This window comes from Astatotilapia calliptera, chromosome 7, assembly GCF_964374335.1.
Source record: "Astatotilapia calliptera chromosome 7, fAstCal68.1, whole genome shotgun sequence".
Lineage (NCBI taxonomy): Eukaryota > Metazoa > Chordata > Actinopteri > Cichliformes > Cichlidae > Astatotilapia > Astatotilapia calliptera.
Genome location: NC_137428.1, coordinates 55133385 through 55158408, shown reverse-complemented (window position 1 = coordinate 55158408; position 25024 = coordinate 55133385). Strand labels below are relative to the sequence as shown.

The window sequence follows — 25024 nt, the reverse complement described above, 5'->3', positions numbered from 1 at the left end:
GGGACATATCACATCTAGCATTATAACCTGTTAACAGTCGTTTCAGTCACACTTTGTTATTTGATAGGCTCAGTTCAGATTCAGTATGCATTATTATGTAGAAGTTTAACACAGCCTTGGTACTCATGAGAGTTAGTTTGACATTTTAATGCATGTGATGAGATGAGATGAGATGAGATAGCCTTTATTTGTCAGTTGCAGGTCTTTTGCCCACAACCGAGATGACAGACCTTGCCGACCGTACATACAATACAAACATCACATTGGGGAGACAGGTCAGGCCAGGTAGCGAGGGAAAAAAAACATTGAAATGTGCAACACAAAAGGATAATACAGGAATGCACAGGTATCAACACACCATAACACAATAAACACAGACAAGCAACATGGGAAAGAGTTCCAGTGTGTACACCTGATCTGGGACCGCTGCAATCTCTCGACTGCGCCTCCAGCTGACCCGATGTCCACATCATGGGGGAGGTAAGCGTTGGAGGTGGCGTTGGATCCGGGGTAGGGAGGGTGATGCGTCAGTGAGTGCTTATCAGTATCAGTATATGTATGTGTGTGCGTGTCCATAGTTCAGCTGAGACAGTGTCCTTCGCCCTGCCAGGCTAAGTAAACAGTCTTCCAGCCAACCCAGGTGGCCTTGTAGGGAATGGGAAGGAACAGACTCAACCAAGTCGTTATCAGGGAGTTTTTGTTCTGTTCCAGCCTTGAGCTCTGGCCTTGAGCTCCGGCCTTGAGCTCCGGCCTTGAGCCCACAGCTGGCGCCGAAGGGGTAGCCGCATTATGATGGTACTTGAGAATTTCAAGCTGTTTTTAACACTCCGACACTGGTCTCTCAATCTCCCGTTAATAGCTGCGAGCTTCTCCGTGATGTTATTAGCCGTCGATTCTGTGGTCTTGTCACTCTTTTTTGCTCACATAGCAGATTCTGAGACCTCACGACCGCAGCCAAATGCATGTAACTTTAAACAAAGAAAGAAATGAAGAAATACTCTCAGAAATATGGGCTAGGTTTGACATCACCCGTGTTATTGGCAAATATGCACTATTTTGTCTTTGTTCTTGATACTGTGCAGTGTTCTTGTTAATTTGTGTATTTCCTGTTGCGCTATCCAATAGTGTTTGCGATTTTATAGTTCAGTACATCACTTATGGATTCTTGTGATATGTGTCCGCCTCTGTAACCCAGAGCCACTCAAAGTTAGGGCCATTTGTCTGTCTATATGTAGTGGAAGGGCCCGAGGGTTAAAAAATACTGTGCAGTCCTATATAAAGTTGTCTTTGTGTCACTGTTTTGCTGACAAGGTTTTTTGGGACACTTGATGAGATCGAGTCTGTGAAGTGAAAAAAAAAAGTGTATGATTATCTTGACCGTTTCATATGTCATGCTGTTTCTGCACAGCTAATTCTTCACCCTGTTAAAGCAGCTTGATAAAAGACAGACAGAACTTTAAATCAGAAGTTATGCCCGTTATCTATGGATGACAGAAAAAATACAAATTTTAGGGACATGTTTCATCAGAAATATACTGTATGCTACAAACAAGAAGCTGTTTTTTTGTTTTAAGAAGGGGCCATGACACTTTGTCATGGATGTTATATGGATAACGGAAAAACTACTAATTTTAGGGACATGTTTCATCAGAAATACTGTATACTACTATCATTCAAACAGACGGCTGTCACAAGATGTCTTGTTAAATATAAGTGAATGAATGTGAGGTCAGAGAATAATGGCCAAACTTCTCTGAGCTGATTGGAAGGTAACAGTAACTCAAATCACCACTTGTTACATCCAAGTGTATGCAGAAGAGCATACCTTGAAGCTTCAGCAGCAAAACATAACACTCAAGACTGCATCTCCTGTCAGCTAAGAACAGGAAACCAAAGCTACATTGAATTCACAAATGCTCACCAAAATTGGACAACAGAAGATCTGAAAAAACATTACCTGATTGAATGGTTCTCAGTTTATACTGCAACATTTGTATGGTAATTAAGGCAGTTCTAAAAGCAAAAGGAGGTCCAGCCCGGTACTAGCAAATTGTACCTATAAAAGTAGCCAATGAGTGTATGTGTAAGGTTACAACTTTTCTCCCAGTCAGTTGTACAAAGTAAGACATGCAAACAAAAACGACTCATATAAATTTACATTTAAAGTCTGATTTCAAATGTCTCAACCCAGCTGCACAGTTAGCTGTAAAAGCTGTTCCAGTGTGTCATCTCTTAAGGCTCCTGGACAAAACTTGGCTTGTGAGCTTCTGCCGTCCACCACCACCTGTACACCACCATCATGTATTCAGATAGCTTTATCACATGCACATACTCATTAAGGCAGGCTCTCGAGAGAAGTGAAAAATGCTAAATATCACGTTGACACAGTAGAACCTGATTATTATTAAAGAGGTATCACACACCTTTTATTTGACCGGATTATAAGACTTTCAGTACAGAAGTCTGTCTACAGAAAAATACAAAAATATACGTTGCTATGAATACTATTCATCCTTGGTTTTTTGTTGTTTTTCACAAACAAATTAAACTGAAAAGCACACATCAAGAAAAATTGCGCTTTGTAGCAACTGAAAATAAAATAAATTCATAATTATAATAAAGGTCAATCAAATGGACCAATATGGCAAGGCCATGATGATCCACTTGGTAAAATAAATCCGCTTGGCATCTTTCTTGGCCTTAAGACAACAATTCTGATGGCTAAAGATCCAAACGGGACACAAAAAAAATAAAAAAAATTTAAAAAAATTGCGCAATTATTTACCTGTATATTGTGACAAAACTAAATCATACAATGCCTTGTGAAGCCAACTGCATGATGTCATAGAGTTTGATTATTTATTTTTAGGTCTTTTTGAATTTAACTCTGCAGGTATTCACACTTTTGTTGTCCCACACGTACAAAATCTTTTTGTTGGGATAGTACGACAGCATAGCTAAGATTCCATTACCTGATCTTATGTCAAAACCTGCATCCACAGGACTCTCTTTCTTTAAATCATAGGCATATGTCACCCTTCTGTCTTTGTCATCTGTGAAATACAGCACCCCACACACAATGAAAGCATTTCCTGCTTTAGCTGTCGGGTAGGTGGTGTTTATGACAGACTCTATAGAGAATGTGTCATCGTCGAGCTTTGCGACCAGTGTGCTGTCATCTGCGTTTGAGGCAAAGATGACCCACAGTCCACTTTCATCCACAGCAAACTTGAAGTATGTCTTTGAGTTTCGAAAAAGATAAGTCAGGTTGTGATATCTGGTGTCTGGCATGGTCAGAATCTGCGTTCTCTTCGTTTTCAGACCAAATCTGTAAAAATTTAAAATATTGACCATTAAATAAATGTTGCAGGCATCAAACACCTCAAGACAGTTGCAGATGGTGCAGCACTTACTTTATAAGTCTGTTTTTTCCGCCGTTGTGGTAGTAAAATGATCCTTTATAAACAACATGGCCACACCCCTGGTAGTACCTCTTGGTGTCTATAGTGTTTTTAGTGTTTTGCGATGTTGAAAGGTCCTGATATTCCCACAAATGTCGACCTGGTGACAAAAAGTTCTTGCGTTAAATCCAATCAAATAACTCTCAAAAGTCTGTTATGAAGTGAGAATTCATGGATGTTGTGTAAGTCACCTGAAAAATGATCGGCTACCCAGTACTGATCTTCATCCAGCTGCGACGCGTCTGACATCCAGGCTCCATAGGTGCTTTCCATTTCAGTGGGCTTCTCTGAGCATTTTATGTTTTTAATAATACACTCTAAACAAAAAAAAGCACACACACACACACTTTTGTATTTCAGTAAACTATACAGTAGAAGGTAATTAGATAATGGCACGATTTGAAGCTTAATTAGCAAGTCTCTAACCACTTTCTGTTGATTTGTCACCGGTGGTCACACTGATCTTATTATCAGACCAGAGCTTATTTGAAGAATCTGAAAAAAAAATGAAAGATCATTTTTAATGTAAATATTAATGATGTTTGAGTCATAGCAAGTGATCATTACTTTGTATTTTTGTGTGAGGTGTGAAGTGAAGTGTCAGTATTGAGGTCAAAATGGGACACGTGGCAATTCCTCACCAGTTGTCATGGGTTTATCATTGACGTTTCCACTGTTATTGAAAGTGTCTCTGTTTTTATCCAGTTCTTCAGAAAGTGAACCTTTAAATTGAAAAAAAAAATGAAAGAGTGTATAGAGATTCTAATGATATTATAGTTTCAAAAACACCATATTAGGCACATACTGGCACCAGGTTGGGCCCTCTTTTTCCTTCACACCTTTGATTTTTTTGGCATAGATTCAACAAGGTATTGTAAACAACACTCAGAGATTTTGGTCCATATTGATATGATAGCAACACACAGTTGCTGCAAATTTGTCAGCTGCATATCCATAATGTGAACCTCCCACCCAACATATCCCAGAGGTGCTCCATTGGATTGAGTTCTGGTGAATGTGGAGCCCATTTGAGGAGTCATGTCAATTAACCAGTTTGCTAGAAGCAGCCATTCAGAAGACGTGTACACTGTGGTCATAAGCACATGGACATGATCAGGATCAATACGCGGGTAGGCCACGGTCTTTAATGATGTTTAACTTGTACTTAGGGGCCCAAAAATCCATGCTGTCACATGGTGTTTACGTAAAATTTTAACCATACCATCCAAATGTTCCAGCAAAAATCAAGACTCCAATATAAATAGGATGAAATATTCCATATAAATAAATAACGCTATGAGAGTAACGAGTGTGTTAGTCTTACCTATAAATCGTGTCACTAATGCCTCTGTAGCATTTCGTATAGCAACATTGAAGGCAACATCTTTATCAGCCTCTTTTAGCTCTAGAAAACAAAGTAGAGTGCTTACTCTCTTGTTTTTTTTTCTCTTTTTTTCATATATTTAGACTTCAGTTTATCTCTAGTGTCTTAATGTTTTACCAGGTTCTATTGTTTTATCTGCATCCTTTTTAGAACCAGGAACAGTAAAAGCATCTCTGGTGTTTTCAGCTGGATGTGGAGTTGGTGTTACTGCAGATACAAAGATACAAGTGAGTTAGTACACGTATAAACAGTATAACCAGAATCAGATACAGTATGGCAGTTTTTTACCTGTTATTGTGCTTGTTTTAATGATGGTTCTCCTGCCATTAAATGTATCACTCTTTATGTTGGCATCACGTGGGGCTGCAGAGTGAAATTGGAGCCACATTCAGAACTTTTATTATGAAAGAAGTAACTTAACCATTCAAAGCATATGATTTCCTACCTATTAATACTCTTACTGGCCCCTCTGTGACATTTGCAGTGTCTGTATCATTCCAGGAGCCCTGGCTGTCATTTTGATCAAAATTTAAGGACTCTGGAAAATTTAAAGAAAAAAATGGCTTTAGCATTTTCTCTTCATGTAGTCAGACTAAGGTTTGTCTCATCTGAGGTTTACCAAGTTCTGTTGTTGCATCTGAAACATTCAAAGCACCTCTGGATTTTTCTGGTGAATGTTCTGTTGGTGATTCTACAAAAAGAAAGAAAACTTTTACTAGAAGAGCTGGCACACCAACTAGAATCAACCAGTCCTTATAAGCTTGAGCTTCTTGTCACTAAATGTAAAAAGTTAAGATATTTAAGGTTTAGTTAAATATTGAACCTTGAGTCAGCATAGCTCCTGATTTTGTCAGCAGCTCAGGCATCATTTTGGATATTTATTCAAGATTAGAGTGAAATGATAAAGTTCAAGAATTTTATATAAATAATAACCAAAGTCAAATAGGATATTTCATAATCCAAAGCAATGATTTCATACCTGTTAACAGCATTACTGGTCCTTTAGTTTCTGTGTCATTCAAGGTCCCCTGGCTTTCATCGTCATCAAATGTTACTGGTTCTATGATTTTAAAAAATAAGTATTAGGTTGAATTTTGTTTTTTAATATATTCAAACTTATGTTTGCCTTTGCAGTCTTGGTTGATTTACCAGTTTTCACTTTCATGCTCAGATGTTTCTCAGATTCAGAGACATTCAAAGCATCTGTGGTGGCTTTCTGAAGAGGATACGCTGTTGGTGATTCTTCAGGAAGAAACACAAGATGTAACTACAATTTCTGCTGCACACATTAGATTTGTATACAAGTAATATATAAAAATTGGTTTCTCACTCCTGGTTAAATCTCACTGTTCATGAGATAAAAAAAAATAAAAAGCCTAAACTATATATTTTCATAATTAATGATGTTTAAGAGATAAAGCTCTTACCACCCCAAAACATTTACTACAGAAACATAAAACAGCACTGAACTTTAAACAGCTTGAATTTACCAGTTTGCAGAGTTGCTTTAATGAAGGTCTCGCTGCCATTAGAGGAGTCACTGTTTAAATCTGCATCAGGTGGAGCTGTGAAAAGAAGACAACAAAGTTCAACACGTCTTCTTTGCATACCAAGCACAACAAGAGGAGGACATGCAGTTAATAACTCAAAGCACAAGGTTTATTACCTGGTAATAATTGTACTGGTCCATTTGTAACATTTTCAGTGTTGGCATCATTAAAGTTGTTCATAAATGGTTTTGTGTCTAGAGGAATTAAAATGTTGTCATTAATCAGTCCTGGTGAATTTTTTGTGTTGGATTTTTGTGTCAGAAGGGTTACAAATGTTCATACCTCCTCTGGTGTTTGCAGCTGGACCATCTGTTGGTGATTCTTCAGTAAGAAAGAGAAGTTGGTCCACACATTAGAAAAATTATATATTCGAATAGTTAATTGCTTCAATTTGGAGCTCAACTTCATACTCTGCTGCAAGTATTTTAAACAGTTTTTCATTCTTAGGAAAAATTTAATTTGCAGTTTATTTTAATCCCAAAATTGGAAAAATCTTTTTGCATAGAAGTTAAAATCAAGTTAAACACTGCAGACATGATTAAGTTGCTTAAATAAATAGAGCTCAATAACATAGAATACAGTATGATCACATTAGGATTAAAAACAAGTGTTAAAAAACAATCTGAAAGCAAATGAAGTAAAATAAGTATGGATTAAAAATATGAAGTGATAATATAATACTATATAACTAAGGTAAGTATTCAAAGACATTTAAAAGATATTAGTGCACAGTCTGTTAGTCAGTTGTAACGTCAGCTTGTGAATGATTGTGAACGAATAAAGTATCTGCAGCCAGTAAAACTAATCAAACCAAGTATGAGCCCGTACACTCACAACAGGAGCATTTTTAAAACACACCAGTTTTTACTGTTGTTCACTGACAGTTCTGCTGCCCTTAAATGCAGCACTGTTTAGATCTGCATCACTGGGGTCTATACAGTGAAAGCACTTCTAAAGTGACAGAAAGAGGATGTTTTAGAGTTTAATACCTGTTAATTTTCCTGCTGCCTCTGTGATGACTTCAGGGTTTCTAAGAATTGCTGTGCTGTAGCTGTAATCTTCATAAAACGGTGAACGGTCTAGAATGGGGTTTTTTTGTTTTTTTTGGGGGGGGGGTTTAAACTGTGTGGTTTAAATACATTTTTCATATATTCAAATTTAGTTTTTTTGATCATTTACCTGATTCTGTCTTATTGTCCAGTTTCTCAGAGTCAGAGACATTCAAAGCGTCTATGAGGTTTTCAGATGGATGTGCTGTTGGTGATTCTGCAGAAGGAACGTAGAAGATGTCACTGGATGATTGGACACACAATTTATCATAATTGTAGAAGAAACTTGCTGGTTTATTACAAACAGCAAGCGATCTTTATGTCATATCGTGTGTAATTTAAAATCACATAATTCACCAGTTTTTGTGTCTCCAGTTATTAGGTGATCGTAAATGTATCGTTTGCAGAAATATAAATGAATTTGTTAACGTCAGTTCTAAAACATTCAGCCGTCTCTTAAATATCTTAGCAGAGACACTCTGACACTCAAATGGTTTCTTACCAGCTTTCAAATATGTGTCTAAAGTTTCATCAGAGAGAGCTTTTCCAGCATCATGCTTTAATCACCTGGTGTTGGTAACACCGTGGAATCAAAGAGGAAATCCAGTACAATGAGTATAGTGTGAAATAAGATTTGTGTGTACAATGAATGAGTACCAATATTAACCTGCTAATAAATTCATTGGTGCTTCTGTAACATTTTCTGGGTCGATTTCAGTCAGGTTGTCACTTTGGTAATCTGGGTGAGGTGATATCCAGTCTGCAGAAAAGAAACATGATCAGCATAACCATAAATGTTTTAAATGAATCCAGATACACTATTATACTGTATATGTGGCCAAAGTTTCAAATCCTTTTGAGCCAAAATGGAAATAAGCACAAAAGATCGCATTTAAGGTTTAACTGAGTGGGAAATGCAATTATTCAACCATTTTTATTTGTGTTCTGAAGTGATGTGGCAATACTGATAGCAAGCACAGCAGACATTTTCTTACCACTTTCCACTGTAGTAACAGTAACATTTCTGAAGGAGTCGCTGTTGTTGTCTAAGGCTACACTCAGCAGGCCTGGAGGGAAAAAGAGGACATTTACAATTCTGCAGCATTTTCAGTTGTGACACAAAAAACAAATGATCGTGGCTGCGCTGACTGTTGTTGAAGTTCAGCACTTCTCACCTGCTGATGATTGGGACCTCTCACCTGCTGGGACCTCTGTGACATTTTCTTCTTTGGTATTGTTGAAGGCGTCTTGACTGTGGTTTGGATAAAAAGAACCAAAATCTAGGAAATAAAAGATGTTGAGTTTGATGCTTTTTCTTAGTCAAATATTAGTCTGCCAAACAAGACTTCTTATCGCTCAGAGTGGTAACTAACCTAATTTTATATTTGTGCCACTAACATTCAAAACATTAGTTGTGTTATCAGCTGGACGTGGTGTCGGTGATTCTGTGAAGAAGAAAAAAAGAGACATAAATTGCTACCCTTATCGCAGAGCAGTTACGAAGCACACACCATCCATAACATCCACCCATACAGACATACATATATACTTTGCAACTTGTTGTTTTCTGTGTTGTTTTATTAGCTATTAATTTTAACCCTGTGAGGTCTAAGTCATCATCAGTGATCACCCTGACTCTGACTCTAACTCTAAACAATCAGAAGATGGATGAATGGATGAACAGTTGTCGATCAGGCTAATGGACACCTCTATGACCAGTGTGTTGGGAACTTATCTTTAAGATCAACATGACTGAAACTAAGAGACTAAATAAAATAGAGACAAATCCAGACAATCAAAGAGTTTAAATTAAAATCTAAATAACAGTCTTAAATCTTGTTTCTGTAGGAGAATGGCTTCTGTGCTTTTAAAATCTCGGCATTAATCATGCCTTTGACCAGTCTGATTTGTGAGGAGAGACGTGAAAAGATTTTACTTTGTGGTAAAACAACTAGAACTGTGAATGTTACACTGCTTAATATCATAGTGGATAAACAAGTGATTTTTAACTACTACTGAAATCGAATATAGAGTGAACAAAAGCAACTGAACACTCTTCAGGTCAGCCAACACTGTTTTTTTAATAATCACACAGCTTCTCATATCATGTTTGCGGTCCTTGGTCCACTGGCTCATTGTGGCATTATTCCTACCTCTCCATGCGTAAATTTGACGACTACTTCCTTCAGTAATCTTGTTTTTCATGTCACTGGAACAACAGGTGGAGCAGGGTGGACCAGGTGGACCAGGAAGACCTTTATGTACACAGATTATTAAAAATATGATGTGCAGAACAGACCAAATTAACAATACTGCTAATATAGACTCTTTAATATTAACCCAATTATATTTATATAGTGAAAAGTCAAAACATAAGTCATCTCAGAGTATTTTTACACTGTAAGGCTAAGACTTCACGTGGTGGGTGGGTGGGGGCTCTGATTCTATATTCATTTTGAATGTTACCAGCCAAAGAAGCTGTTATCAGTTATTGCCACTTTCATAAATATCACTGGATGCATAAATATGAGGTGAGTGACTTTAACATGAAGAAAGATCAGCCTGGGCCACACTTATGAAGAGCACACATCAGCCTTGACTGGTTGGGTTAAAGGGAGAGAGGAGAAAATAGGTCAAGGAGACAATTAAAACAAAGAAGGTTGGCTGAGTCAGAAATGTTCAGCTCCAGAGCCAGAGACCTCTGCTGAAAGCACAGGGAGGTAATGGCATGCAATGTTCATGGCCCTTTGAAGTCTGTGGAGTAAAAGAGAGAAGAGTAGAGGAAAGGTGCTCGATGCGTCATGGGAGGTTCCTCTGACGCAGCAGCATAACTAAGTGATGGTTCAGGGTCACCTGATTCAGCCCTAACTACAGGCTTTATCAAAAATGACCGTTTTAAAACTAATCTTAAAAGTAGAGATGGTGTCTGCCTCACAAACCCAAACTGGGAGCTGGTTTCAAATGAGAGCAGCATGATATCTGAAGGCTCTGCCTCCCACTGAAATGCTGAAAATGTGAGGATCAGAAGTAAGTCTGCCCTCTGGTGCTATCTACAGAATATGGTACCATGAGATCTATAACATGTGTCAGAGTGTGATTAAGCAGGACTGCAATTCGGTTCTAGATTTAACAGGAAACAAATGAAAGGGCCTTATTATGACAGAAATATCACCTCTCTCTACTCCCTGTAAGTACTCTTGCTGCAGAGTTTTAGAACAGCTGCATCCTGTTATAAGGTGTATGGTAAGTACAGAAGTCTGGCACAGAAGTAACAAAAACAATAAAAGAAAAAGGAATGCTGTGATGTGGGCTACCCTATTAACTGTTCATATAAGACTGTTTTAACCTTAGTAATGACTTGTGATGCCTCAAATGTATTCAGTTCAGTTACATTTTATTTTTATCGTATTAAACCACAACAACCAACGACCACAATAAAGGTGCTTTATATTGTAAGGTAAAGATGCTACAATAACAGAGAAAAAGCCACAAAAATCAGGTGATATGAGCAAGCACTTGGGGACAGTGGGAAAGAAAAACTACTACCGGGGAGTGGCAGCCTCTGCCATGACTGGTTTGGGAGTGAGTGAAGGGAAACAGGACACAAGACATATTAAAGGTGTGTTTTTTGATGGAAATTAGAACACTGGGGTTTTCAGGTAGCCCTAGTGAGCTGTATGGGCAGAGATTACCCTCATTAACATTTGATGCACACCCAGTTATTTTGTTCTGGAAGCAGGCCTGAAAAATGACAAAAGCTACTCAGTTTAGAAAAGAGAAGTAAGGATTAGCCCTACTTAGCATAAATTTAACACATCACAAAAAGACTGAAGAGTTGAAGGAAGGAAAAGGAACCAATAACAGTTAACAGTCTTTTAAGGTAATGTCAGGCTCCCTGAGTATTCATCAAGAGCTTCATGTTAGTTCAAAAACCTAAATTTCTTCAGAATCTCAGATTAATCTCAGAGTTTAAGCCATGCAGAGTTGGTAAAAAGATACAGTGAATGAGTGAAAGTTAAAAAAAAAACAAAAAAACATTGCCCACACTGCAATTTTCAGTTTCAAAACAACAAAAATACTATAATTTGGGCTAATCAGTGCTAATCAGTGCAGCAAACACTTATCCCACTGCAGTAAACAGCTATGTGGCAGCTAAATACAAGTTTCTTGCAGACAGTGAGTGGGATGCTCGTGTTGTGCAATCACAGCAGGAACAATGAAAGACTGTTTGAAATGCACGAGAAGCTTCTGTTCTGCAAATTTGGTTGTTTTCATACAGCTTTTCGCTGAATGGGAGAGGAGATGGGTTCTCAGATTTCTTAGACATATAAAAGTTCTCACCTTTTCTACCTCGTCTCCCCTCTGGCCCCGGTGGACCTGGGGGTCCAGGTGAACCAGGTTTACCTGACAGAACAAAAACACTTTGTAATGCAGTAGGAATTTAGCATAATTTGAGTAAATTTACTCAGTAAATTTAAATTTCAGTTTTTACCTGGGGGTCCAGGTGGGCCTGGAAAGAAAAAAACAATTCACATATTTAAAAAAAACAACAACAACAACTATGGGCAGTAAATACGCAAATGAAAACAGTGGAGATGCATGTTTTTATGATGTGCACCTGTTAAACAAATTCCTTTGGAGCTCCTGCACATGTCTGTGAAGGCTTTGACCTGAAATAAAGAAAAAGACAGGCATGAGGAAAGTTTTGATTTAGGTGTAAGTTAACCACATATAGGGCCATTTGAGTTAGGCCCTGTTAACACAGAAAGGACAGGGTGTTTTCTAAAGGTCTATATTTTAATCTTTTGCCATGTTCAGTGTTTATTCCCAAAATCCAGCAAAAGAATCATTCTCGTTAACAGAGCTGAAGCAGTTAGAGTATAACAACAACAACAACTAAAATTCCCTAAAATTTTCTCACTTCTTAAATGTCTGCTGTTCTTTTAATCTTTAGGCTTTAGATGAAACAAACTGAAAGTGAAGATTAATTGTTAATAAAAACAATGATACTGCCCCCGGCTCCCTCACAAAATATACAGTAGCACGGCTTTGAAGAAATGCCAGTTTTGTAGTGGAAGAAAGTGGAGCCGAGGGAGGAGCAGTCACTCTTCACAGCACAAAGTACTTTTCCAGGAAGCACTCAAGACTAGAAATTTGTTAATGGTTACAACAGACTCCTGGATTTCTTAGATTGCAAGGAGATGCCTCACGTGATCGTATTAAAGACACCAAACTCTGGAAAAATAAAAAAATTCAGTTTTTGTCATAATAGAGTAAACAACTTTTAGCATTAGTATTCACAGTCCTACAGAAACATCCAAGCATGCTGATGTCTTACAGGAACCATAGAGTATGTCATGAGCATCAGCATATCCTTCTGATCTTCGCTTTGCATTGGATCTTCTTCCTGGTTTCTCCTGCGGCGGTGGAGCTTCCTGAACTCTCGGGCCTCTCCGGGGTCGATGGGCAGGATTCCCGTCCGCAACCTGCAGCTCTCTGTCAGCTCCTGCATCTGGGACTCCAGCCTAAACAGCTCATCTGCCAACTCTTTCTGCCGAAACAGCAGAAACACTAAACCTGCCGTGCTCAGGAGCAGCAGCACGCACATCCCCACCAGCAACACTTTCCACATGGGAGAAACAACACTTCCCTCTTTCATGTTTGTGCCCCGTTCCTTGGTCCTCGCTGCACAGTGATCTGGGCTGTGTAATTCAGAAGCACATACAGCACATTTCTGAACACCTGCCAGCAGATGACACGTCAGAGAGAAACCACAGTAGAGCAGTTGGAGAGGAATAAACATGTCAAAATCTGCCTGGAACTACAGTGAGAGAGAGAGACACGTGATGCATTGCATAATAACAAACATCTGCAAGACTGCTGAAATCTGTAGGCTTGCATGATTTAAATGCAGCTAATGGACATATTTCCAGAATGACACATCCTCCAGACAGCATAGGGCTTCCCATCATTCTGGTGCCTGTTTTCCTCAGCATTTTCACTAGCTTGTCCTACTCAAAATTACATGGAAGTGGAATAAATAAGCTTCGAACAAGGGACACATTGTTGGGATCTACAAAAGAACTTTCAGAGAGCTTTCAGCAAATGTCTGCGAGTGTGCGGATGTACATGTGTGGGTGTCAGAATATCCTTTTTATGAAAGGGTTTTGTTTTTTTCTATTCATTGCAATATGAATTTCGAAATTGAAAGTTTCGTAAATAGTCAATGTTACATTTTTTTTGATTGATTTTTGATTTGCTGCTTTTTCGGGGGTGGGGGGAAGAGGTCATTGTAGCTTCTGTTGCTAATTTCAGAGCAAGACCAACACATCCACCCCTAGATGTGTGGCCAGTATCTTTAAACAGGGCATACCAGCTATTCACAGGTACCAAGCATGAAAGCCAGCTCATTCACAAAAGCTTTCCATGAACAGTGTTTTTTCCTTTCAACTTTGCAACTATGATTTCTTACACTGGACTAACTAACATGCAATCAATCAATCACTTTGACAGCACTTTTAGATTAAATTATTAAAACTGAGCTTTTAAGAATATAATTATGACATTTTTTAATTCTTCTTTTCCCTTTCTGAACTCCTGAGTAAGTCCTTGTCTCCTTTGACACAGGTCAGTCTGACCCAGCTAATTAATTTCCCTTTCAAAAGCCTCCCGGGTTGATGAATTGGACAGTGGGGTTTCTCTGGGTGCAACAAAGCTAAATGTGAAGTAAGCCCATCTAAACACTAATGCAGAGCACAACCAGTGAAAGCCTTGCAGGTTCTCCATTCTTATGAATAAAAAGCACCTCCTTTGTTCTGCTGGAAACTGCTTTGTGGTTCAGATATGCACTGCTGTGTCTCAGGTTCACTCCTCTGCCATGGTGCTTGTAACCCTCAAGTGACCACGTCTCCAGGCAACTGTTAAAGTGAAAGCTCAGCCAAAGGATTTATAAACACTTGAAACACTGGATTTATATTTATATATATATATATATATATATATATATATATATATATATATATATATATATATATATATATATATATATATATATTGTATTTGGACCTTGAATTGAGACACTGTGTTTGATATTAGACTTTAATATTAAATCAGTTTCTGCGTCTGGCATCTTGCTTATTTAGTCTATTTATTTATAATGAGCTCACATTTCGCTGCTCATCAGTGTCCTTCTGATGCAGTCTGACAGCAGCAAATTCATGTTGTTCAATTTTCTGCAGCACAGTGATGAAAAACTTAAGATACATGACAAAATACTGTAATTGTAAAATAACTATAAAGGTATAAATAGTTTAGAAAATATCAAAGACAATAAGTAAGATAAGGGCTAATGACCCTATAATTGTAAGATAACAGAGATCATCATGAAAAAAAATCATAATGATGTCTGTAATTACTGTATATTTGATGCTAACTACTTCAGTAATACAAACAGTTAATGATAAAGGTTGATGTGGGTGTATTTTGATTTGAATGTGGCTCAGTGCTATGTTACGTCCTAGACTGAAGGACAGACTCCACAGGAGATAAGAGAGGAGGAAACCCACAGGTTGATCATCTTCTGTTTAGTCTGCTGCAGACTGCAAACACAGTGCTCCATTGGGTGTACCTGGCTAGAGAAATGCAGAGGATGCTGCCGGTAGAGGAGCTCATCGCTGGCCCCATGGTGGCTGATAGAGCGTCAGAAGTCACTGCTGTCCTGCTACTTCTGCTGCTGTTGCTGCTGCTTTTCACCACCTGGAGACAAAGAAAACAGTCACACATACCAGGTAGGCACTAATATATATATGTATATATATATATATATATATATATATATATATATAAATAAATGGTAAATGGCCTGTATTTGTATAGCGCTTTACTCAGTCCCTAAGGACCCCAAAGTGCTTTACACTACATTCAGTCATTCACCCATTCACACACACATTCACACACTGGCAATGGCAAGCTACATTATATATATATATATATATATATATATAGATAGATAGATATATAGATATATATACACATAGAGTTATATATACTATATACACATAGAGTTATATATACTATATACTATAAGTATTTATATACCATATTAATTAAAGGCTCCAAAGTGTCTTTTTATATCATTTAGCCATCCACTGCGAAGGAATCAGATACAGAGTAAAGTCAGCAAGCATCTAATGACAAAGAAAGGGAAACCCTCATATACACAGAAGGTCTGCATCAATGACAAAACAAGGTTTACTCAACCATCACAGAGCGTGTTCCTTGTCTATTAAAACTATCACAAACAGTCTCTGTTTTGCAGCTCCAGGTGCAAATTCCTGTATACTGATGAAAATGGTTCATGCAGAAGTCAAATAACAGTTACACACAGAACAAAGAGTGCCGTCCTTACTTGCCACTCTCCTATATACTAAGATCAGAGCCTGGCAGCTATCCCAAAAAAATACACTATCTTTCTCAAATTAAACTCAACAGACAAGGTTCTTGCTAATTTGCAGTAGAAGTGGGAGTCTACTATCATAACCTATTTCTCTCTGTCAGGCCCTTCCTTCTTAGCAGGACTCGGTCCCATTCTCTCCTACAGCAGGTTCATCTGGTCTGGGATTGGAACAGCGTGTAACTACTACAACAACAAATATGGGAGCATTGTGCGGGTGTGGATAAACGGAGAGGAGACCCTGATTTTGAGCAGGCAAGTGGGTTGTTTTTTTTGTTTTTGTTTTTTAGAGTAAACCGAACTTGTTTTACAGTAAATTTTCAGATAAAGGTAAAGCCTGGTTTCTTCTGCAGGTCCTCTGAAGTGTACCACGTTTTGAGGAGTGCCCACTACACCTCCAGATTTGGGACCAAAAAAGGACTCGAGTGCATCGGCATGTACGGAAATGGTATCATTTTCAACAGTGATGTCCTGCTTTGGAAAAAAGTGAGAACATATTTTTCTAAAGGTGAGCGATTACCACACACTGACAGCACATACTGTGGTTAGACTATTGCTTTCTTGAACTGTGGAGCTACTGAATGTTACTGTGCAGCTCTGACTGGACCCGGCCTGCAGAGGACCGTAGGAATCGGTGTGAGCTCCACAGCCAAACACCTGGACAACTTACAGGATATGACTGACCCCTCTGGACATGTGGATGCTCTCAGTCTCCTGAGAGCCATCATTTTGGACATCTCCAACAGGCTGTTCCTAGGAGTGCCGTTAAATGGTCAATTGCGTGTTTACTGCACATAGATTCCTAAAACCGCATACTATCTGCAAGAAATTGTGACGCATGAGCTTTGGCGCTGCATCTATTGATTTTTTGTTGTTGTTGTTGTTGTTCTTTTTAATAATTCAGAGAAAGAATTCTTGATGAAAATTCACAACTACTTTGAGACCTGGCAGACAGTTCTAATAAAACCAGATATATTCTTCAAGGTTGGATGGCTGTACAACAAGCATAAGAGAGCAGCGTAAGACACCTCATCTCACAGTAAGTCAGTATTGTGGTTTGCGATTTCTTCAACCTAATGTTTGTGTTGCTTTTTGTGCCAACAGACAGGAGCTGCAAGATGCGATAGAGAGCCTGCTTGAAGTTAAGAAAAAGATGATTCATGAAGCCGAGAAACTGGACGACGAGCTCGACTTTGCAACAGAGCTCATCTTTGCCCAGGTCGGTCTCTTTGGAGGGATTTTTGTCGTCCCCCCAATTGTCTTTTCTTATTCCCGTCTGTTGTGTTTAACAGAACTACGGAGAGCTATCAGCAGATAATGTCAGGCAGTGTGTGCTAGAGATGTTAATCGCAGCCCCCGACACACTTTCCATCAGCCTCTTCTTCATGCTGATGCTGCTGAAACAGAGCCCGGACATAGAGCTGCAGCTAGTGGAGGAGATGAACACCGTCTTGAGTTAGTGCAGCTTTACAGTGTTTCCAATATTCCATATTCACAGTTTCACTCTGGTGAGTAGAAGTATTCTGACACATCTTTCATTTTCAGATGAAAAAGACGTGGAAAATATCGATTACCAAAGTCTGAAAGTGATGGAGAGCTTCATCAACGAGTCTTTGAGGTTTCATCCTGTGGTCGATGTCACAATGAGGAAAGCTCTGGAGGACAACGACATCGCAGGTACAAAAATCAAGAAAGGCACCAACATCATTCTCAACATTGGCCTCATGCACAAAACCGAATTCTTCCCCAAGCCTAAAGAGTTCAACCTCACGAACTTTGAAAAAACGGTAAGTGAGCAGAGTGTAGTTCAGCAACAAATGTTTAATGGTTTAAACTAAAAAAAAAAACATGCACACACACAAACATTTGAGTCTTTGCTTTCTCTCTTTGGCAGGTACCCAATCGTTACTTCCAGCCCTTTGGCTGCGGGCCTCGTTCCTGTGTGGGCAAACACATCGCCATGGTGATGATGAAGGCCATCCTGGTCACTCTCCTGTCTCGGTACACTGTGTGTCCTCGTCAAGGCTGCACGTTCAACAGCATCAAGCAGACCAACAACCTGTCACAGCAGCCAGTGAAAGACGAGCACATCCTGGCCATGCGCTTCATCCCACGAATGACATAACCCCACAATATCAAGCTGCGAAACATAACGGCGCTTTTTACACTTCAGATGAAAACATCTTGAAATGGGTTTAAAGGCCTTAATGAAGTCCTGTACTAGGAAATACTCACAGTAAATTTGTATTAACAGCACATGTACTCCAAATTAAACTTTACTAATCTTTAACAAAGTACACTTGTTAAGTATAGATTTCTGATTAATGTTTTGACAGTGTACACAGCTCATACATTTAATAAAGATGCATTTACAATGATTGAAATAACTGAAGAAAAAAATCACATGCAGAGGAGCAATGGTTCTGTATTTACATTAGTTTTATTTGTATTATGTTTTCAGTTTGATATCAGTTTCTTCTCATCTCATTTAGCATCTGTTGTTTTGTAAGTGGGTCACCCAAACATTACATTACTACAGGAGCTGCTCAGCTACAGAATCTCACGCTATGAAGCTTTCTCAAAATTTCTCAAACTACAGTAAACTGTTGCAATGGTGGCACAGTGATTGGTCCTGAGTTCAACTCCACCACCTGGCTTGGGCATGATCTCTCCGGGTACTCAGTGTAGTCTCATTTTTGGCTGTGTTGACAAATTTGGTCAAATTAACTTGAGACTTTTTACTCTGTGGTTTTGTAATTACCCAACATTATGCCTGATTTTTAAAAAAGGTTTTTTAGTTTATATAACTAAAAATAAAGCTATAGAAAAAGTACATTATGGCTAAGAACAATAACCCTTTTCATGAATGATTTACCGTAAATAAAATCTGCATTTACTTTGCCTTTGTGGGTATTTCTATGTTATATAATCAGTGTAGAAATATGCTATAATGCTGTATATACTTCAGCTTCATCATGCAAACAACTTCACATAAAAAAGCTCATTTTAAATATTCATTTTCATTATTGTGCAGAATCAGTAGTTCATATAAATTTTCGTATTATTACTTCCTGTTTCACACCCAATACATGTGTTAATAAGCATAAACTCCACGAGAGCCTCAATTTATTAAATAACCAATGAGTCAAAGTCAAAGGGTCATTTTCACATGTTGAATTTATTCATAAGTTAACTGAATGTAATGACAGGCACTCCAAGAAACAAGGATGTTTTTTTTCCTCTGTACCACAGGCACAAATCAAACATGCCGTACTGGCATTAAAACATAAGGCGTAGGGTTAAAACTGAGTATTAGAGACACTGTTAGCATCACACTGTGCTTCAAACCAGCACACAGGCATAGAAGAAACGCAGAAAGCAAACTTTCCCTTCAGGCTGAATTACTTAAAACAAGCCAAAACATGTCAAAGAAACATACAGGTGTAATCTGGCACAGACCAGTCAAACAGCACATGAAGAACAATGGTTCCCTTTCTTTCAGTGAAATGCATGTAAACATTTTGTAAGAATATAAACGCATAAATATGTTCTTTTAATACTGCAGTCATACAAAAATATAACAACCCTTAACATCCACCTAATGAGAAACATGAGTGCTTAAATAATCAGTCCATACCGTCCAAGACAGACCGCTCACTGTACGTGTCAGAAAGAAAAAAGGGGAAGTTCACGTCAGCCGCGAGCAGGCCAACTGGATATTTTACAAATATTTACAACACTTTAAATTTCATGAATATGCCAAACATGACCGATCAAATGCTTCAATTTCTTATTAACCTCCACGTGGAGTCGTTGTCAGTATCGTCCTGTGCTTTTTCAATAAAGGAGCAAAAGAGCTGCAAATAAAATGAACTAGTGCAAATATACTGTGCGCTCATCCATTCAAGAGACTAAATCAAAATCAGAGGACAAGCTGCTGATTCTTGGAAAATAATCAAACACTGCACTTCTGTTTAGCATCTCATGAGACAAGTCTGTAAAAAGTGAACAAGAGAGCATCTTTCTTCAGTTTTATTTGCATTTCAGCCTGCTGTTATTATGGTGAAAGTCAAAAAAAAATTAAAAGTGTAGCAATTCTGTAAATCCGAGGTTCAGTTGTAAGCAGGAAAAGGTGGTTGGGCTGGTTTTACCATGAGATTTATCGCTAGATCATGATTAGATCAAGTAGAAATAATCTCCATTAAGCGTCTTTAAATATTAAAGCTAGCATGCTTTACATTTACTGGGCATTAGCCATCACAGCTCAATAGGGCTAATATGTTAAAGGTGTAGAATGTATATAGTGGTGCTGCTAATTTTGAAACCGCAACGTTTGCATTTTATCAGCCACCGTGCTGGTCTTTTGGAGAGAGAAGCAATCAATCAGCCTCAAGGGGCCATTTTTGGTTAGTGCTGCATATTTAGCAACCATGCTTGGCTAACGAACTAATAGAAAGTGGCTTAGTGATGACATGATCCTTCAGTTTCTCTGCCGTGGCCGTCATGTAATCCTTCTGATTTGTCTGTGGTTATTCATACACTGAAGTTGCTACACTATCTTTTCTTCAATGCATCTGTTGTAAATGTGAAAGTGGAAGAGGGACAAGTGACTGTGGACTTACTCGCTCCACTGTTATGATTGTTGTAGCCTAGAAAATGTATTTCAGATCACAAAAAATATATATCTTCTCTCTGGTGTACAGGAAAAAGAAACAACTGAGAACTTCATTATTTTACACTTTGAGAATTTTCTGTTATACAAAGCATACCATCAGAATTTAACCAGGAAGAAGGCTTCAATTGTTTAGTGATTATGGAGCTCTTTCACGACTAAAAGGCAATAATGAAACACCCACAGATGATTAAACACCATCATTTGACCCTGAGCTTTTAACCTGCCATGTCTTTCAATGAGTTATAGTTCTGCCAAATAAATAAAACCAAATCTTACTAAATAACTTTGAGTGAAATTCATAAAGACCGCAAAATAAAGATCAAAAGCCACAACAGCAGGTTTCTCCTTTTCTGTTCAGCACTTCAGCTCTGTGTACCTTCCTCTTCAGTGAGGGTCTAGTGGGTTTAGTTCCTCAGTGGTTTCAGTGGTGGTGAGTGGTGCTGCAGCTCTGAGTCTCAGAGGCTCTGTAAAGCTCTCTGGCAGTGGTAGATCAGGCAGTCGGGCAGGTCGGGCACCGGCGACCGCAGCCAGACAGCCAGCCAGCCGGCATTCACCCGGCAATGCATCAGACACGGCAGATCCTGAAGGAGACGGCAAGCTACGATTCCTTCCATGCCTGAGCAGAAAACAATGAAGGTTACTCAGCAAAAAGTATAGGACACATTAATATCTATGTCTCCTTTTCTATATGCAATTTTAAAATCTTCTTCTTCTTCCCCTTTGTAATGCTGTTTATTGGTACCGCCGTGTTATTTAATGATGTTCATGCTGCATACAAGCGAAAGTTAAAGTTGTAAGGTTTCTTCATAAACTCCTAAGTACACCTCATTAGAGGCATATTTGACGTATAGTCAAGCTGCATTATCTCATCTTTTTAATTAATGTAGTTTTTTAAAACAGTTATTCCTAATGTTAAGAATAAATAAACAGTAGTTACCACAGATGAGTTGGTGAATATTCTAACACACACATGTTGATGTGAATGCTGCTTTTATATGCATTAAGCATAAAATGATACTCTCAGTTTGAACAGCTTGAATACGAGCAGGAAACAAATGTTCATTCACCTATAACTTCCACAACATGAAGCTGGAGCTTCTTCTTCAGAGCATTCAGAGTGGCTGTGAGAGGTTCTTGGTTGTCATTTATCAACGTCAGATTCTGCTTTGTGTCGTGAGAGAAGGAAAGCCACATCGTCCCATATTCCTCTGTGGACACCACAAAAGGCCTGCAGGAAACTTGGATTAATTTTATGTCACTTAAATGCTGCACTTCAAATACGAGCACTACATATCTCACCTGATGAAGCTGGTTAAAGGGACTTTATATGAAAACTGCAATGATTGAGACGTCCCAGCAGGCAGCTGGTAAGATACCGTCCCGACCACCTCGACGTGAACCGCAGGCCTCTTCACAGTTAGAGAATACTGGCCCACTGCTACACTGTAGCTTGTCACCTCCCCCCGCTGGACTATCACATAGGCAGGATACCTAAAAATAAACAATACAACGAAGCAACCTCATTATAAAAGACTAATGGACACCAAACGACTCTATTGATAATTTTCTACTGAATAATTTACCTCAAGTTCTTCAGAGTCGACCTGAAGCAGCATCTGTTGTATGGCAGACTCGGAGGAGTTCATAATAAAAACAACTAATATTAATGAATCTTCCTTCTGCACATGACAGGCTGAGAGATTCAGGCTTTGGTTGGCACACAAGGGAGCGATTTCTGAGTGTGAAAGGCCAGAAAGCTCTGCAGGAAGATAAGAATCCAGACACACTTCTGTTAGTCTGCCTGGGTCGTTATGTGGACCAGGACCAGCAGCTACCACACAGTTATCCCTGCGGAGAGCAGGGTTACATCCCTTTGTGTCAGATTCAGTTAACTCTGCCTCTGCGTGACAGGTGCCATTAGCAGTAGTGAGGCTCTGAGAGAGCTGAGATGTCTGTTCGGCCAGCTCTGAGGCGTTGTTGGAGTCTAGTAGGTTGTTACACAGCAGGTTATCTACAGCACTGGGAGGAGAGATGAGGGAGCTGGATATTTGCTCGTTTGCGATAAAGGACGAGCCCAGACCTTGACCTTTGGCTTTTCTTCGGAATCGCTGTGGCATCGGCTCAGATTTTCCCATCTGTTAGAAGCAAAAACACATATATGTAGGAAAAATGTTCAGAATCAGCAATGCAAATAGCTGCACAAATAGCTCCACGTTAAGCACTTTCACTTATAGCAGGGGTTTTAAATGAGAATTGGCCCTGCAAGGTCTCCAATGGACTTTGAAACGTGTTCAAGACATACCTATGCAAGTTTAAATGAAAGTTTAAATGAAAGAACTACTAGAACTTTTTATGCATTTATCATGTAATTTCAAAGATCTGGCCCACTTAAGATCAAAGTGCGCTGCATGTGGTCTATGATGTAAAATGAGTTTGACATCCTTAAATTAATAGCATTAGTAGATCCTACCACCCGAGAAAATGTTCAGCCAATCATTGAATATGTTCTAAAAAGCAACACCTTTTGTCTCATCTTAGACTCACCGAGTAGCTAAATGGGCCTCACAAAAATGTAAGAAATGTTTGGTTCATCATCATTAATTTTGATAATAAAAACAGACGAGTGTTCATCCGGTCCTCTTTGTTGCCCTCTATGTTGAAATTGCCAAAAATGTAAAAATAGATTAACACATATTTTATTCAGGGCTACCTTCAGGGATGAAGTGCGATCATAAAGTTCCACAACTCTGGCCATAAATATCAAAAACCGTCACTGATTTAAATGCTCCTTAAAGATCATCTCCTTTGGCAACACTCCAATGTTTTCAGTGTGGCTGCTATTTTTGAATCAGAGGAACTCCTGTTCTACCCCACTGCCCTTGTGGGTGATGCATGCTTTATCTCCTCCTCATTTCAAAATGATGACCCTTCAAAAGAATGAATGAATTAAAGGCAGGCAAATCTGGTGAGTTGGGTGATAAGCACAGACTGAGTTGTCGAGGCCAAAAAAAAATATTCATTTTAATTGTATGTTAAATGTGCTGTCAGTAGGCACATTATGACATGTACAAGTGATGAGCTTGTTTACAGCATAACTGACTCCGGTGACAGTTTAAACTCTGACCTGATGCCCTAAAACTCCTGTGGCTTAAGTGTTTTCGGTGATCCTCCACATAAAAATCAGAACAGTCTGAACCATAAGCTGATGCTTGCTCTTTGCACATATGGTATATGGACTGATAACCTCACCAGAGACACAGAGCTTTGGGAAGCCAGGCCAACAAACAGCGAAGAAGCCAGCTGCTGTTTCTCTTGTTCAGGCTCTGGGGTCGGTGTCTGAGTTGGAGTTTGGCTGTGCAAACTGTCGCCTTCGCCCTGCCGGCCGGGAGACTGAATGGGACTGGGAACCTCAACCTGTGCAGCTTCCTCTACAGGTTCTCTCTGGGCCAGATAGCCCTCCCTTCCCCACACCCTCTTTATGCCATCCAGCTTCAAAGCTGAAGAGCTGAAACACAAACAGCAAGTCTTCAGTGTGAATTCAACACTAAAACTAGGAACTTGATTACACCAACAAATGCATGCATGTGGTGTCCACATACCCTCCTTTGTGTGAGAGGTCAGCGCTATCCCCTGACAGACCCGAGCTCATGGACAACAGTGTAGGAGACTGTCTGTCAGTGATGCTGCAGGAGGACATGCTGATAGGCAGAGAAAGGCCATAGGGCTCCAGGCTCAAGGCTGAGATAGACAACAAAGTCAGAACAAATCCAAACAAGATGCCGAATGTGCTGCCAAGATATTTATCTACATTTTACCTTTTGACTGATCTAATTCCTCCTGCCGTTGGTGGGGAGGTTTGTATGGAGCAGCGCCGGCAGCCAACGCCTCTGACACAAATCTGTCAAGAAATGACAGCGAGGAATCCACCTAAAAACAATCAAACAGTCACGCAAAATTGCCGCAGGACTGAAGACGTTGCGCCTGAGTGCTCTGTGTGCTTTGCTCAGCTACACAAAAACATATAATTACTAATTTATGTGTTTAAAATAAAATTCTTGGCCAAAAGAAGAGAGATTGGTTTTCTTGCTCTCTAAATGAATGAAAGTGAGTCCGATACTGAATGAAGTTCTCTGGAGAGCTCCGCCCTTCAGACTTCTCCAGACATGTTACAGGTTTGATTACTCATAAAATGAATAATGTGATTACGGTAAAGGCTGTCATCAATCTAATCAATTTTGCACCCTGAGGGGTGTTTCCATAAAGTGTTTGCAGGTTTTCACAACCGTCAACTAACCTGCTTTTACTGTGAAAAGAGCTACAGAGTTAATATTTAAATGTTATTAATGTGGCCGGGTTCTCTGCTCACTGCAAACAAGTTAAACACGTTACCTCCAGAGTCTCTGGTTTGGCACCTCGTGGCAACACCCTGGCTCTTAGTTCAGGGTCTTGGCTG

At 39.2% G+C, this 25024-nt stretch overlaps 3 protein-coding genes across 8 annotated transcripts; 1 reads left to right on the top strand and 2 right to left on the bottom strand.

The window, feature by feature from the left end:
* Positions 1-2398: 2398 nt before the first annotated feature.
* On the bottom strand, positions 2399-13136 carry LOC113026619 (uncharacterized). 5 transcript variants are annotated; one of them, XM_026175602.2, is made up of 26 exons: positions 12783-13136; positions 12063-12114; positions 11937-11954; positions 11786-11848; positions 9598-9699; positions 8818-8889; positions 8620-8724; positions 8440-8511; positions 8112-8204; positions 7575-7661; positions 7385-7474; positions 6678-6716; positions 6512-6589; positions 6336-6410; positions 5995-6087; positions 5825-5905; positions 5465-5536; positions 5291-5383; positions 5134-5208; positions 4963-5052; positions 4786-4866; positions 4103-4183; positions 3888-3956; positions 3653-3778; positions 3414-3561; positions 2399-3328 (listed from the first exon to the last, which is right to left on the bottom strand). In XM_026175602.2, the coding sequence occupies exons 1-26, from the start codon at positions 13101-13103 to the stop codon at positions 2866-2868; spliced, it is 2739 nt and encodes a 912-aa protein (XP_026031387.2). In that variant the 5' UTR covers positions 13104-13136; the 3' UTR covers positions 2399-2865. The 5 variants fall into 5 exon arrangements, 4 of the variants coding, with proteins under 4 accessions (XP_026031387.2, XP_080160004.1, XP_026031388.2 ...); XM_080303878.1 differs by lacking the exon at positions 4786-4866; XM_026175603.2 differs by lacking the exon at positions 7385-7474.
* A 1833-nt stretch (positions 13137-14969) lies between these two features.
* Positions 14970-18798, top strand: LOC145429793 (aromatase-like). Of its 2 annotated transcripts, XM_080303887.1 has the most exons (9): positions 14970-15231; positions 16001-16151; positions 16250-16404; positions 16492-16668; positions 16801-16915; positions 17001-17115; positions 17189-17351; positions 17442-17683; positions 17791-18798. In XM_080303887.1, exons 1-9 carry the CDS (start codon positions 15084-15086, stop codon positions 18019-18021), a joined length of 1497 nt encoding a protein of 498 aa, XP_080160013.1. In that variant the 5' UTR covers positions 14970-15083; the 3' UTR covers positions 18022-18798. The 2 variants fall into 2 exon arrangements, with proteins under 2 accessions (XP_080160013.1, XP_080160014.1); XM_080303888.1 differs by lacking the exon at positions 16492-16668.
* A 2861-nt stretch (positions 18799-21659) lies between these two features.
* On the bottom strand, positions 21660-24952 carry LOC145429795 (AP-4 complex subunit epsilon-1-like). The gene is made up of 6 exons (XM_080303894.1): positions 24387-24952; positions 24171-24309; positions 23821-24076; positions 22155-22706; positions 21871-22062; positions 21660-21799 (listed from the first exon to the last, which is right to left on the bottom strand). The coding sequence occupies exons 2-5, from the start codon at positions 24266-24268 to the stop codon at positions 21895-21897; spliced, it is 1074 nt and encodes a 357-aa protein (XP_080160020.1). The 5' UTR covers positions 24269-24309; positions 24387-24952; the 3' UTR covers positions 21660-21799; positions 21871-21894.
* Positions 24953-25024: the final 72 nt, after the last annotated feature.